Below are 16,603 nucleotides of genomic sequence, written 5' to 3' on the forward strand. Positions count from 1 at the left end.
TTACATTTATATTATTCATATGGTGAGGAAGAGTGATAAATCACGAAGGGTGATGCCGTGCCCATTTCTTTTATTGATTGCATGGTGAGGATTGAGAGTTTAAGCACGAAGGGTGATGCCGTGCACTTTCTGTTGGTGTGTTTATTTGTTGTTATCAATTTAAGTGTTTTTCTGTTGGTCGTGACAGTTTTCTCAACATGAGCAACTGTCACGACCCAAACCCCGCACTGGTCGTGATGACGCCTCTCGTGAAGACGAGGCCAGCCAACTAACCCAACTCGTCTTTTCAAAAGTAGTTAAACATAATTAAACAGCTTAAATATGACTTAATAGTATTAATTAGCGCAAATACAACCCAACACAACTCTAATCGGGGTGTCACAAGTCACGAGCATCTATAAGAATGTAATTACATTTACAAGTCTAAAAATACACTGAACAGGAATAATGAATAACATAGAAAGAAACGGTGCTGCGAACGCTGGCAGGCACCTCGCTCGACTACTACAGCTCTGCCTCCAAACAGCCAATACCCGCTACCGGGTGAATAAATACCTGCAACTGCACACGAGGTGCAGGGAGTAAAGTGAGTACACAACTCAGTGAGTAATAAAGGTAAATTACATCTGAGCAGTAAAAAACCACATAAAGCAACCAACATGTTGTATAGAAGCAGGGTACAATCCTTTGAGAAAATAGTGAAGCTGTGAAATCTTTAGAAATATATTGGCTCAGTTTAAATCTCTTTTGAAAATAATCTTTTCAACAGTTACGAAACGATTTCAAAACAGTTAGTGCTGATAAGCACAGAAAAAAATCCGCCCCTCGGGCACAAATTACCGCAGTATAACAGGTAAAAAGGCAAGTAATTATGCAAGATGAGCACATAAAAGTTTGCCCCTCGGGCAATATCTCAAAACAGTACCAGCCCCTCGGGCTCACTCTCAGAAACACTCTCAGCCCCTCGGGCTCTCTCTCTCAGATCACTCTCAGAACAGTATCATATAGTAACCTCTGCGGCGTGCAGCCCGATCCACATCTCGCTGCGGCATACAGCCCGATCCATATATCGTCGACGACGCTCACTGGGGGTGTGCAGACTCCGGGAGGGGCCCCTTACGGCCCAAGCGCAATATCAAGCCACCTCGTGGCATATAACATAAGGCCTGAAAGCCTTCTCACATCACTCACAAGGCCTGAAAGCCTCCTCACATAACTCACAAGGCCTGGAAGCCTCCTCACATCGCTCAACATATCCTCACATATGGCCCTCGGCCTCACTCAGTCCAGAAAACATCATAAGCCGCTCGGGCATCAATAAAATTGTAGTGCTCAGCCCAAGCAACAGTGGAAATATCATTTAAGTCTCAAAGTTCAATTAAAGCGGCTGAGTTTGTAAAACAGTATAATCAACAGGACTGAGTTCAAGTAGTATATCAAAATAGTGAGGAAACAGTGATAAAAATCCCCGAAGGGTTCAGATAATTGGCACAAAGCCCAAATATGGCAATCAGCCCAAATCATGATAATAACAAATAAGTTTCAGTCAAATACGCGGTAAAATCATCAATCGGCACGGACCAAGTCACAATCCCCCAACGGTGCTCTACCCCACGCTCGATATCCGGCGTGCAAGTCACCTCAATATAGCACTACGGTGTGCAATCTGGGATTTCAAACCCTCAGGATATCATTTACAATCATTACTCACCTCGAACCGGCGAAATCTCTACCATTTTTGATTATTCTCAAAGGATAATATTATTCTCTTTACCAAACATATGCGGATCCAATCAAGATTGACGCCTTGTCCCTCAAATCGGCCTCCACGCGTGTCGAATCTATCCAAAATCAAAGCGAATACATCAGAATATGCTAAGGGAACAAAGCCCAAGCGAAAACAATCAATTACGGGCACAAACCCCGAAATTACCAAAACCCGAGCCCCGGGCCCACTTCTCGAAACTCAGAAATTTTTACATCAATAGATTCCTTATCTCCTCACGAGTTCATACATACCAAAATTTCTCAAATCCGACCTCAAATGGTCCCTCAAATCCCCAAATCAAATTTCAAATCCCTAGGCCCCAAACCTTCGGATTTCACCCCAAAAACAAGTAATCTAGTGAGGATATTTGATGATAATCCCATATTATTGACTAACAATGACCGCAAGTGACTTATCTCTAGTTTTCACATGAATTCTTACTCAACAATCACCCAAAAACGAAATTGAAGATTAGGGTATAGAACCTTACCTCTTTGATGAAGAACATCAGGGATTTCTTGTTGGATTTCAAGGATTGGACAACATTTTTTGATGAACAAGGCACTTGAGCTTCTTCCTCTCTCTAGAATTGCTCTTCCCTCTCTCTAAAAGCTCCAGAAAACCCCAAAATAACAAACCCCAAACGAGTTAAATGAAATGGGGTTCGGGTCTTAAAAACCCATTTTTGTACTGCCACGCCGCATGGGGCACCGCATGGGGCGCCGCGGTAGTGTAAAATTCTACGCTGCTTTTGGTAATTTCGTCATAACTTCTTGTAGGAGTGTCCGAATGACGAACGGTTTGAAGCGGTAGAAACTAGATTCGAATATCTTTCATTTGATAGTTCATCACATAAATCCTTATATTTATTCAGATATTCTTGTCCAAAGTTTGGTCTTGTGCTGCTCATTTGAAACTTTCGTCCAAAATGAAACTTTTCAACTTGGCTTGGACTTAGGCCTCTCTTTAGACCCCAAATCACTTATAATATGCCCCGTACACTTATTATCATATCCAATTGATATCCATCATATTAATAGTCCTTGTTCGCAGACAAAATAATATAATTAGCGCACATCAATTTTCTTAATAGCACTTCAAAATTTTTCCGGGGCGTTACAGCAACATTGGCAGTTTAAAATTTGATGGAGTCCACAAGTAGGGCAATAATATGAGGCTTTACGAATTTCTCTGGATGAGTGTATCCATTTTGATTGTTCTTATATGCGACGTCAATCATGCGAGCAAGATTGAGAATACGAGTTAAAATCTCTGTAGAGACTGGAGTTGGTCTAAGAATTCCTTCATTTACATCCTTCAATGCTATTTCAGCCATTTCTTGAAATTTCTTCATTGCTTCTTCTGTAGAAACACCATAATCTCTCATGTAACACTCAATTCCTGTTGCAATTTGACCCCCACTTTTTCCGACCTGCAAAGGAATATAGATTGCATAGGAGCTTTATATTGCTTCAATTGTTATTATAGCGTTAGTTTGTTGAAATCATATGATTTCAGGAGATAATATCCATACCTTATACGTCGCTATATCATCAATAACTCTGCATAATGTTACATTAGCTTCAAGAATTTTAGGGTTCTTTGCTAACCACTCAAAATCCTTCTTGGTAACAGATTTCATGCCCAAATAGGACGTTGTAGTTAACAAGTAATAAGTGCTAGTTATTAATGCGTTGCTCAAGTACTCAGAGACAGGTGGCATATATCCTTCAATAATCCACTTCGCCTCAACGTTGTAATTCCTTACTATTTCTTTCATCTGTTAATACCAAGCAAATACATTCAACTGTCAGAAGTTACACCATAAAAATTGAAATTAATTTTATTGTTCCAAGTATAAAAAACTCGAGGATAAAGTAAAATTATATGAAAAATAGTGGATAAGTAAAATTGAAAAATATATTTTTAGTATAATAAATAAGTAAAAGTGAACGGAGGGAGTATGTGTTGTATTTTTATCCTGTTGAATAAAGTTGTTAGAGAATTGTTTTTGCGGTTGTGTAGTGCACTTGCTAACGAGGACTGTCTTTAAATCCTTGCAACAATAATGCTACACGTGTTATGAATCCACTTGCACCCTATTTATAATACATTAAGAAAATGAATAAAAATTGAAGCTCCTTTTCTAGTTCTCTTGTTTTACCTTCAATTTATATTATCTTAACATCATGCTCTTTTTTTTTTTTTTTTTTCCTTTTTATCATTTCCCGTTTATACATCTTAAGTTGAATATTTGAAGTTTCTAGTCACAACATCCCCACTAAAACAATAGTTTGAAACTTCCAAAAATTGAGATATTTGACAAGGTCAACTTCCACACAAGAATATGAGAGAAAGGTGGACCTATTGTAATTGAAGAGTACTCCTTATAGAAGTTTGTTTTGTGTTTGCTCTCTTTCATCTTCTTTTATACTTTTCCTTCTAGTTTTTAGTTTGTATAAATCAGAACAAAAGTTTTTAGCTGGTTTTTGTTTTGTCCATCATAACAAATGGAAAAGGATATAATCAAATTGTAACCTTTACAGCCTCCACGTTGTTTATAAATTCTCAATTCATAAAACATTCATAAAAGTTTAACTTTCGTGGGGTTGAGGGTTAGATCACTCATTGAGCTTCTGTTGAGGTTTTAAGCTAAATAGGCATAAAAGAGGGTGAATGGGAAATGGAGGGAATATGAAATTTTTAAGTAAAATTTAAGTTTCCCCCCTTGACAAAGAGACATTGTCCCATATTGGAAGAGGAAAAAGTTTTTGATGGGTATATATACAATTGCTCTTCTTGTAGCTCTTAAAGAGTTAAGAATAAGGCAAGCCTCGCGCCGTCATCGTCGCTCGGCTTCAGCTTCGGATTTGGTTGATTGATTAATTTTTTGGACCAAATTATTTCTTAATAGAAAATATTAACAGAAAGCCAAAGGAATATTAATATTAAATCCAACGGAAATATTAAACGTTTTATTTCCGTTATCTGTTTTCACTTTTTCGGTTTTGTAACTGAAAATTAACCTCCCTCTTTAATTCCCGATTTATTGTTGCGTAAATAGCAATTTATGTTATGGTCGTTTTACATAAAAAGCCATTTTGAAGAGTTGCATCTCTTCAGTTTTGAGCTCAACATTGGCTATAAATACCAGTCCATTCTCTCAGATTTTCCGTACGATTTTCTGAGTTCTCCTCGTTTCTTCTGCATTTTTTTTAACTTCAAAGAAAGCAACAGTAAATGTGATTTGCTACCGAACTTTGTGTTCACTGAAACACTGGGGTTTGAAGTACCACTACACCAGTGTGTAATTCGTTCTATCCTGGAAGGAAATAATCTACAACCTTGGGTACAAAGAGGGGGTTAAATTCCATAAGGTAACACTGTGAATTCAGTGGGCTCAATTAACTTCTGTTTCTTTTAATTTTCGGTTTATATGTTATTTTATTTTCTCCAGAATTATTTTACAAATACAATTTACTAACAAGCTTAAGGAATTTAAATTTATTTTCTACATTTGTGTTATATTCACTGTTCTGGAGATTAAAACCTTTATGGTTTTCTACTCCGTTGAAGATTAAAATCTACGTGATCTTAACGTTTGTTTGTGTCATTCTTTTACAGAAATGACTAATGACAACGGGAACCAAGCTGTTCCAAAGGTGATCTGTATAACGTCTACAATGGTGTGGAGACGTCAAAAGAATTGTGGACTGCATTTGAAAAGAAATACAAAACTGAAGATGTCGGGTTGAAGAAATTCGTTGCCGCTAAAGTTTTGGACTATAAAATGGTAGATAGCAAGTCTGTTATTACCCAAGTCCAGGAATTGCAAGTGATTATTCACGATCTCCTTGCTGAAGGTTTAAATCGAATTAATACTGATGTTGAAAGTAGTAATTTTAGTATTTTTTCTAACAGAATTTTCATTGAAGGTCTTGTCAACGATGAAGCATTCCAAGTAGCAGCTATGATTGAGAAGTTTCCCCCTTTGTGGAAGGACTTCAAAAACTACTCGAAACACAAACGCAAGGAGATGTCGCTTGAAGATCTCATTGTTCGGTTGGGAATCGAAAAGGACAACAAAGCTGCTGAAAAGAGAGGCCGTGGAAACTCAACAATAATGGGAGCAAAAATTGTTGAGGATACTTCTCAAAATAAGAGAAAGAGGAATCAGGCTTCTGGACCGAAAAACAACCCAAGCAAGAAGCGATTCAACGGAAATTGCTACAACTGTGGGAAAGCTGGACACAAATCTACAGATTATTGTGCTCCGAAGAAAGACAAGAAGAAGGGTCAAACAAACATGGTTGAAAAGCATGAAGATGTTGATGACTTGTGTGCTATGCTTTCTGAATGCAACCTGGTGGAATTCCTAAGGAGCGGTGGATTGATTCTGGAGCCACTCGCCATGTTTGTGCTGTTAGGGAAGCATTTGCTACATATGCTCCCGTTGGACCCGAAATTTGACCAAACAATGTTGTCAAATGATTTTTAGATAAATGAATGTGATAAATGTGTGTACATTAAAAATGTTCCAAATCACATAGTCATTGTTTCCTTATATGTGGATGATATGCTGATAATGAGTAATGACATTGCCAACATAAATGCTACTAAGCGTATGCTAACTAGCAAGTGTGTTATGAAAGACTTGGGAGTTGCTGATTTAATTCTGGGGATTAAGATCCATAAGACTCCTCAAGGTCTGGCATTGTCACAATCTCATTGTATTAAGACAGTACTTGAAAAATTCAAGCACTTAGGGTTCAAAGTTGCAAAGACTCCAATTGACGTGAATCTTGCATTAGCAAAGAACAAAGGCTAAAGCATATCACAATTGGATTATGCTCATGTGTTGGGATGCTTAATGTATATCATGAATTGTACACGACCAGGTATAGCTTGTTCTATAAGTAAATTGAGTCGATACATGAGCAATCCAAGTCAATCTCATTGGATGGCAAGGAAACGAGTTTTGGGATATTTAGAACATACCGCGGTTCAACTGATTCTAAGTCCACAAGTGGATATGTATTTCACTATTGGAGGAGGAGCGCTTTCTTGGAAGTCGTCCAAACAAACTTGTATTGCCCGTTCTACAATGGAGGCTGAGTTCATAGCCTTAGATATAGCCGGTGAAGAAGCTGAATGGCTCTGGAATTTCTTGGAAGACATTCCATTTTGGCCCAAACCGTTAGCACCAATATGCATACATTGCGATAGTCAAGCTGCAATTGGAAGGGCTGGGAGCGTTATGTATAACGGTAAATCTCGTCATATACGACGAAGACATAAAATCGTTAGGCAATACTCTCTAGAGGAATTATCACGATTGACTACGTAAAGTCAAGTGATAATATGTCGGATCCACTTACAAAAGGCCTAACTAGAGAGGTAGTTGAGAAATCATTGAGGGGAATGGGACTATGGCCGAGTACAAGTCATTGTGGCGGTAACTCTACCTAGAAGACTGGAGATCCCAAGATCTAGGTTCAAAGAGATCAAACAAAGTCATTAATGACGGTTCAACATTGTCAACTAAAATTTTGGTCCATTCTCGTGATGAGACAATGTTAAGTACCAAGGATAAAGCATTAAGGCTTTTTAATGATTTTTAAATTAGATACGAGGTATATCAAATAGTGTATCTACGGGATGACATGTTTAGGAATCATCTATGTAAGTGTGAAGTGTTAGCCGCTTCAAGGAGAATTTTGTAAGGCCAGTTCTCTACGCACTTATGAAACCAGGCGGTGTTCATGGCTGAAACGAACACAACAATGAGAACCAAAGACGGTTAAGGGTTGATTGTGTGATTTATGGTTGTCTAGGTATACGCCAAAGTTCGACGGTTCAAAGATAACAAATCTACCGATTGACCGAGTATATTCGACATAAGTTCACTATGGAAAGTTCAAAGGGAAACCTACTTATCCAGATGCAATTAATCCTTGCTTGCGAATCACATAGTTTTTCATGGATATTTCCGTGATATAGCCATTCCCCATTCATGTGGGGGATTGTTGAGGTAATAAGCTAAACAGGCTTAAAAGAGGGTGAATGGGAAATTTTTAAGTGAAATTTTAAGTTTTCCCCCTTGACAAAGGGACATTGTCCCATATTGGAAGATGAAAAGGTTTTTGATGGGTATATTTTTTTTCTCTTCTTGTAGCTCTTAAAGAGTTAAGAAGAAGGCAAGCCTCGCGCCGTCGTCGTCGTCGTCGGTCGCTCGTCTTGGCTTCGGCTTCGTCTTCGGATTCGGCTTTAGATTCGGATTTGGATTTGGTCAAATGATCGATTGATTGATTAATTTTTTGGACCAAATTTATTTGTTAATAGCAAATATTAACAGAATCCAACGGAATATTAGTATTAAATCAACGGAAATGTCACGACCCAACTTTCCCTCCGTTTGGGTATCGTGATGGCACCTAGTCTTAGGGATTAGGTAAGCCTAACTCATGCTGAGATACCACATTAATAAATGAAATTTAACAGTCTTGAAGCAAAAATCTGTACAAAAGTTATAATTCCCAAAACCCGGTAGTACAAGTCGTAAGCTCTACAGAGTTTCGCTACAACTTCTAAACACAACCGTATGGAAATAAGTACAACAGCCTGAATATAAAATAGGAAGGTGACTCCGAAGCCTGCGAACGCAGCAGCAGGACTACCTTGACTCTTCTCGGCAAGAATCCGCACAGCTACTAGTGAACAATACCTGGATCTACACACAAAAAAATGTGCAGAAGTGTAGTATGAGCACACCACAGCGGTGCCTAGTAAATATCAAGACTAACCTCGGTGGAGTAGTGACAAGGAACAGTCAAAACACCTACTAATCTAATATACAGAACATGATATTTATATAGAGACTACGCGATACGGCTAACAATACAGTAATTAAAATAAGGAAGGAAAACAACAAGTACTCAGGGAAAACACCGTAAGGAAAATACTTAAAGGTAAGAGAGAATACAACCCAAATCCGAAATCACAAATACAGTAAAGACAAGTCATAACTCAATAGCTCCGATAGTTTTCACCATAAGTCTTAACCAGCAAGCGTCAATCAAATAGTCCAACCTTTCAAGTGATAAAAGAAAAAATGTTTCGAAATATACTTCATTCAAATAAATGTTCATCCACCTTCTTTTTTAAAAAAAAAGAGTTCTTTCAAAATAAAGTCTTTTCGAATATAATCTTTTTAGATAGATAACCTTCGCATATCAGTCACCCGGTGACACCTCATCTCATAATCATATAATACGGGTCTCAATACCTGAACCCTAACACTTGGCATCCTGTGCCCTCATCACACCTCCTAATCATACTAACAACTCACGTGCCCAAAAGAGTCATTCTCACATGGAAGGAAAATAACAAGGGTGTCTGTCTATACTCAGAAATCTCAAGGAGCCTCCTATCCGATAAGGGTGATTAACCATGTGTATGCTTGTGCAAGTGTCCTAACATAGTTCATAACAACTAGTAAGTACAAGTACTAGAACGGACAACACCTATAATGTTTACACAGTTATAGGATCAATGAAACATCAGCTCAGAACGCAATGATTTTTAACAGGGGATCTCCCAGGATATCGTTCCGTAGTCCCAAACGTAAATACTCGGGGATCCCTCGGTATCCTCAATATATGTGCCGGGGATCTCTTGGTATCCCGAGGATCTCTTAGTATCCTCAATATGTCCTGGGGATCTCTCGGTATCCCGAGGATCTCTTAGTATCCTCAATATGTGCTGGGGATCTCTTCGTATCCCGAGGATCTCTTAGTATCCTCAATATGTGTGCTGGGGATCTCTCGGTATCCCGCACTACAGTCCGAATCAATATATGTGTACAGGGGAATCTTCCGGGTGCAATCTCGTAGTCCCAAAAGTAAATATACAGGGGGATCTCCCGGGTGCAGTCCCGTAGACCCAAAAGTAGATATGCAGGGGGATCTCCCGGGTGCAGTCCCGTAGTCCCAAAAGGAAATATGCAGGGGGATCTCCCGGAACACCGATCCGTAGTCCCAAAGTAAACATGCAGCGCAACCAACAGAAACAACAATCATAACACAACAGAAAGCTCGTACATCACCACAATACATAAAACAAAAACAATGACAATAATACAAGGTAAGACAAGTATATCAACTTAAGGACTGTAAATCGCAAGGAAACGGTAGAACCAGCTCACAAGGAATAACCACAGAAAAGAATGCTGGCATAAAGGAACAGTTCAACAATGGAAAAACTAATATATAGCGACGATCCCACAACATACATGTCAATAAGAAGGAAATCAACACGAGTCAAATAGTCCCAAATAAGGGCAAGTCAACAAGGACATAGGTTATCTAACTTCTTTTAAGATTGGACAATTTCGAGAATATTCGGTTATTCAATTAGGGGAAGAACACTAAGTCCGAGCATGCACTCATCACCTCGCGTACACGAACTACAATCAGCATAGAAGACTCAAATCCTAGGTGGAAGTCCCCCACACGAGCCCGCACCTCGGAACCCAACAAATTTCACAAAACTCGAATGCCCATTCCGATACGAGTTCAACCATACAAAAACCAACTCCTTCCCCAACCTAAAACACAATTTTTCATTTTAGAAATTTTCTTCAAAAACCAACTCCTTCCCCAACCTAAAACACAATTTAAATGATGAAAATGAAGATAAAATCATGCAATATGTTAGATTTTAGGTGAAGAACACTTACCCAATCGATTTGCTTGAAAAACCCAAAAAGAAGCTCCCAAATCCGAAAATTAAAACTCAAAATATGAAGAAAAATGGCTAACCCTCGATATAAAAGGATTCCGCCAGGACTTCCGCGTCTGCGGTCGAGAAACCGCATCTGCGGGGCCGCATTTGCGAGAAGGAGTCCGCATATGCGAACTTTGGCTACTTGGCCTGGGACCGCATCTGCTGAAATTAACCGCATCAGCGCACCGCAGGAGCGAAAAGTAGAGCCGTAGAAGGGAGAATTTACCCAGGCGTGCATGACCACAGAAGCGTCCGGGCTCACGCAGAAGCGAAGCCGCACCTGCGCTCCAAGGTCGCAGGTGCGGAAACACCAGAACCAGACCTGCTTAGAACTATGCAAAACATCTGAACCTCGTCCGAAACACACCCGAGGCTCCCGGGACCCCGCCTAATCACGCAAACATGTTCTATAACCTAAAACGGACTCGCTGAAGGTCCCAAATCATATCAAACAACACCGGAAATACACATCGCGCCAAGAATCAAACTATGAACTTCCAATTCTTCCAATTTTGAAAACTCGAGCCGAAACCGATCAAATCAACTCGGAATGATGCCAAATTTTGTAGACAAGTCCATTATGACATAACGGAGCTGCTCCAGCTCTCGGAATCGCATTCCGACCCTGATATCGCAAAAGTCAACTATGGGTCAAACTTCTCCATTTTCCAAACCTCAACTTTTCCAACTTTCGTCGAAACGCCTCAAATTACCCTACAGACCTCCAAATCTGAATCCGGATGCACGCCTAAGTCCAAAATCACCATACGAAGCTGTTGAGATCACCCAAAACCCATTCCGGGGCCGTTTACTCAAAAGTTCAATTCCGGTCAAATTCTCACCGCTCAAGCTTCCAAAACTAGAATCCTTCTTCCAATTCGACTCTGAATCATTCGTTAACTGAATTCAACCATGCACGCAAGTCGATGCACATAATGTGAAGTTGTTCCAGACCTTACGCCGCTGAACGGAGCTTAAATTCTCAAAACGACCGGCCGGGTCCTTACTCCTCCCCCTCTTAAAACTAACGTTCGATCTCGAACGTGCCAAGATTTGCCTCGAAGTCCTCAAATCATTGAATGCACACTTCCAGCATACACCCGCGGGTGATCCCACGTCACCCCAATCCACATAAATTTGACGACACCATCTTAACTGAAATTTAGCCTTTCTAGCAATACCAATAAGCCTTAGAGCCAAAATCCCCATCTCCCCTTCATTTCCAAGAAATCCGATTTTAAATCCATATCCGGTATCAGTTTCAGCTAGCTGCAACCACTTATGCCTACCCCCACAGAGTACAACCACACAACATACACATCACACATAGGCCTATAATAACATTCCTGATCACAATACTTGCCCGAAATCAAATCCTGCACCAGCCATAAGCCTTATATTCGATAGGAACCCGTTTCAAACCTCCACAACACTGACGATGATACAACAACCACGAAAACCACATAACTAACACCCGAATCGCCAAATCACAACTAATAACAACGGGCACACACCCCACAAGCTATAACTCAAGAAGCACAGAACGAAAATGACTGAATATGGAAAGGGAAACACATAAAGGAACTATCAAACAAGTCCGTCAAGCACAAATGTTTCTATCAAAACTCATTTACAAAACAATCTAACAAGAAAGAATTAAAGCATATAAAAGAATCACAAGGATCTCATATTGATATAACTCCCACAGCGGTACACAGCCCGGTCTCATCACATCAAATCACATGAAATAACGAGGGTCCTGTCCTCAACTCTGAATCTCAAGTAGGGTACACATCAAATCAGTTGGAACCTCTCACTAGATCAATTCCTCCAACAAAATTACAACCCGTACTGGCTCCCACACCGGTGGAGCATAAAATCACGGCTCGTAGCCAATAATACTCATAAATCACATCAAGCCTACCGAAAAGGACAACAAGAATTTACCACTAGTCTCATAACTCTCAACAAGGACTAGAAACAGACGATAGGCACGACTATCACTCATAGAACCTCCCAACAATGTAATCACATAAACAGAGTGCAAATCATGAAGCACACCCATAAGTGGAGCAACAGATAGGGGAACTTACCCCGATAAGCAGAACTTAGATGAAATACGGATGGTGCTCCCCCATAACAAACTGAAAGCATACCTGAATGACATCATCTGGTGCTGCAGCCTCAAGCCTACCATGTGGAACACATCAACAGGCCGGGCCTCCCCCTCTTGGGCGCCCTTTACTCGCCCGAATACCTCGCTGTGGCACATCGGCCCGAAGTTTGGAACAATCTCTCACCATATGGCTAATATCTCTACACTTGAAGCAACCCCTCTACTGACGTGGCTGTGGGGACTGTGCGGCACTGGTACTCTGAGACCAATGAATACCTGAATCACTGAGTAAAGCCTGAAGCGCAAACTGAACTGGCTGACCCACTAAACCTCTACTATGTCTCACCCTGCCTCTAAAATAAAGACCAGCAGATCTCTCCGGTCTACGAGGCCTTCTTGCCTCCCTATATTCTCTCTCTCCTGATCTCGTCTCCCCTCTCTCTGATAGCCTCGCCTGACCTCTCCTAGCAATACTCATGGTCTGCTGATACGAAATATCAATCTCTAACTCTCAGCCATGCTAGTCCTGATGCTGGGATGGAGTCCCTCAATAAACCGGCGGACCCTCTCCCGAACAGTAGAAACCAAGGTCGGCACATGTCTGGCCAATCACTGAATCTGAAGGCGTACTCTGATATTGACATAGTGCCCTGGCGTAGCTGCTCAAACTCCGCGCGCCATGCAACCCGAAGGAACTGAGGTACGAACTCTCTCAGGAACATTTCCGAAAACTGAATATATGTAAGTGAAACTGGCTCGGCCGGACTACCCAACTCATGTGCCCGCCACCACTGATAAGCCGCTCCCCTAAGCTGGAATGTAGTAAAAACATCCCCACTCGACTCAACAATACCCATAGTGTGAAGAACGCGATGGCACTCCTCCAGAAAACCCTGTGCACTCTCTGAAGTCGAACCACTGAATGTAGGAGGGTTACTCTTTCTTGAACCTTGAAATTCTAAGTTGCTCTCCCTCGGATGCTGCTGCCCTGACCATGGGCTGAACTGAAACCACAAATTGTGTCGCCATGATGCTTGGAACCTGACCAACGAAAACTCGCTGCTCTGACTGTGGTCTAGCTGCAGCACGTATACCTCGTCGGCCTTTGCCTCTGTCTCTAGCGATACCTGCTCCGGAAGCAGCGTTATCGAAAACCGCAGCTCGTGTCCTCACCGTCGGTGAGAGAATGGAAGGATAAAAGTTCAAACTCCAAGATTAATAAGCTCGCACAATAAGAGTGAAGGAAGTGAGATTGTCCTAATAGTTCCGTAGCCACTTGAAGATAAGTACAGACGTCTCCGTATCGATCTGCAAGACTCTACTAAACACGCTTATGACTCGTAGCACCTATGAACCTAGGGCTCTGATACCAACTTGTCACGACCAACCTTTCCCTCCGTTTGGGTATCGTGATGGCACCTAGTCTTAGGGAGTAGGTAAGCCTAACTCATGCTGAGATACTACATTAATAAATGAAATTTAAAAATCTTGAAGCAAAAATCTCTACAAAATTTATAATTCCCAAAACCTGGTAGTACAAGTCATAAGCTCTACAGAGTTTCGCTACAACTTCTAAACATAACCGTATGGAAATAAGTACAACAACGTGAATAAAAAATAGGAAGGTGACTCCGAAGCCTGCGAACGCAGCAGCAGGACTACCTTGAGTCTCCTCGGCAAGAATCCGCACAACTACTAGCGAACAATACCTGGATCTGCACACAAAAAAATGTGCAGAAGTGTAGTATGAGCACACCACAGCGGTGCCCAGTAAGTATCAAGACTAACCTCGGTGGAGTAGTGACGAGGAACAGTCAAGACACCTACTGATCTAATATACAGAACATGATATTTATATAGAGACTACGCGATACGGCTAACAATACAGTAATTAAAATAAGGAAGGAAAACAGCAAGTACTCAGGGAAATCACCGCAAGGAAAACACGGAAAGGTAAGCGAGAATACAACCCAAATCCGAAATCACAAATACAGTAAAGACAAGTCATAATTCAACAACTCCGATAGTTTTCACCTTAAGTCTTAACCAGCAATTGTCAAACCTTTCAAATGATAAAAGAAAAAATGTTTCGAAATATACTTCAGTCAAATAAATGTTCCTCCTTCTTTTTTTTAAAGAGTTCTTTCAAAATAAAGGCTTTTCGAATATAATCTTTTCAGATAGATAACCTTTGCATATTAGTCACCCGGTGACACCTCATCTCATAATCATACAATACGGGTCCCAATACCTGAACCCTAACACTTGGCATCCTGTGCCCTCATCACACCTCCTGATCATACTGACAACTCACGTGCCCAAAAGAGTCATTCTCACATGGAAGGCAAATAACAAGGGTGTGTGTCTATACTCAGAAATCTCAAGGAGCCTCCTATCCGATAAGGGTGATTAACCATGTGTATGCTTGTGCAAGTGTCCTAACATAGTTCATAACAACTAGTAAGTACAAGGAATAGAACGGACATCACCTATAATGTTTACACAAGGATTGGATCAATGAAACATCAGCTCAGAACGCAATGATTTTTAACAGGGGATCTCCCAGGATATCGTCCCGTAGTCCCAAATGTAAATACTCGGAGATCTCTCAGTATCCTCAATATATGTGCTGGGGATCTCTTGGTATGCCGGGGATCTCTTTGTATCCTCAATATGTGCTGGGGATCTCTCTGTATCCCAAGGATCTCTTAGTATCCTCAATATGTGCGCTGGAGATCTCTCGGTATCCCGCACTACAGTCCGAATCAATATATGTGTGCAGGGGAATCTCCCGGGTGCAGTCTCGTAGTCCCAAAAGTAAATATGCAGGGGGATCTCCCGGGTGCAGTCCCGTAGTTCCAAAAGTAAATATGCAGGGGGATCTCCCGGGTGCAGTCCCGTAGTCCCAAAAGTAAATATGCAGGGGGATCTCCCGGGTACAGTCCCATAGCCCCAAAAGTAAATATGCAGGGGGATCTCCTGGAACACCGATCCGTAGTCCCAAAGTAAACATGCAGCGCAACCAACAGAAACAAGAATCACAACACAACAGAAAGCTCGTACATCACCACAATACATAAACAACAACAATGATAATAATACAAGGTAATACAAGTAAATCAACTTAAGGACTGTAAATCGCAAGGAAACGGTAGAAACAGCTCACAAGGAATAACCACAGAAAAGAATGCTGGCATAAAGGGAACAGTTCAACAACGGGAAAACAAATATATAGCGACGATCCCACAACATACAAGTCAATAACAAGAAAATCAACACGAGTCAAATAGTCCCAAATAAGGGCAAGTCAACAAGGACATAGGTTATCTAACTTCTTTTAAGATTGGATAATTTCGAGGATATTCGGCAATTCAATTAGGGGAAGATAATCTTAGCTTCACTTAAGACTAAATAATTTCAGGAGGGGTAATAATAATTCTCAAATAAGATAAGCAACTATGAAAAGATAGCATGACAATAGGAGAGGCGCAATTCTTCTGTTAAATCAATTAGGAGTCAATTAGGCAATAAGAGTGAATCATGAAGCAATTAATTCCAAATAAGCATGTGGAGGTGAAACAAATAAATAAGAAACTCAGTCATGTCAAGAACACATTCCTACACAGTGAATATAAAGACCTAAGAACCCTAAAAGCCAACTTTTCCTCAACTAAGTCCGAGCACGCACTCGTCACCTCGCGTACACGAACTACAATCAGCATAGAAGACTCGAATCCTATGGGGAAGCCCCCCACACAAGGTTAGGCAAGATACTTACCTTAAAGATGACATACCGATACTCTAAAATGCACTTCTCGGGTGAAAGATCTCTGGGCGGCTCAAATCTAACTAAATTAACTTCAAAGCACAAATAGAACACATAAGAAACTATTCCGGATCATAAAGTCTCAATCTTTAATAAAATCCAAAAATCG

At 40.7% G+C, this 16,603-nt stretch overlaps 1 protein-coding gene across 1 annotated transcript; it reads right to left on the minus strand.

Annotated features, from left to right (window-relative positions):
* LOC109232488 (vetispiradiene synthase 2-like) lies at positions 187-13,146 on the minus strand. The gene is made up of 5 exons (XM_019398259.1): positions 12,897-13,146; positions 10,588-10,832; positions 3,303-3,548; positions 2,894-3,200; positions 187-205 (listed from the first exon to the last, which is right to left on the minus strand). Exons 1-4 carry the CDS (start codon positions 13,144-13,146, stop codon positions 2,904-2,906), a joined length of 1,038 nt encoding a protein of 345 aa, XP_019253804.1. The 3' UTR covers positions 187-205; positions 2,894-2,903.

Source organism: Nicotiana attenuata, chromosome 9 (genome assembly GCF_001879085.1).
Source record: "Nicotiana attenuata strain UT chromosome 9, NIATTr2, whole genome shotgun sequence".
Classification (NCBI taxonomy): domain Eukaryota; kingdom Viridiplantae; phylum Streptophyta; class Magnoliopsida; order Solanales; family Solanaceae; genus Nicotiana; species Nicotiana attenuata.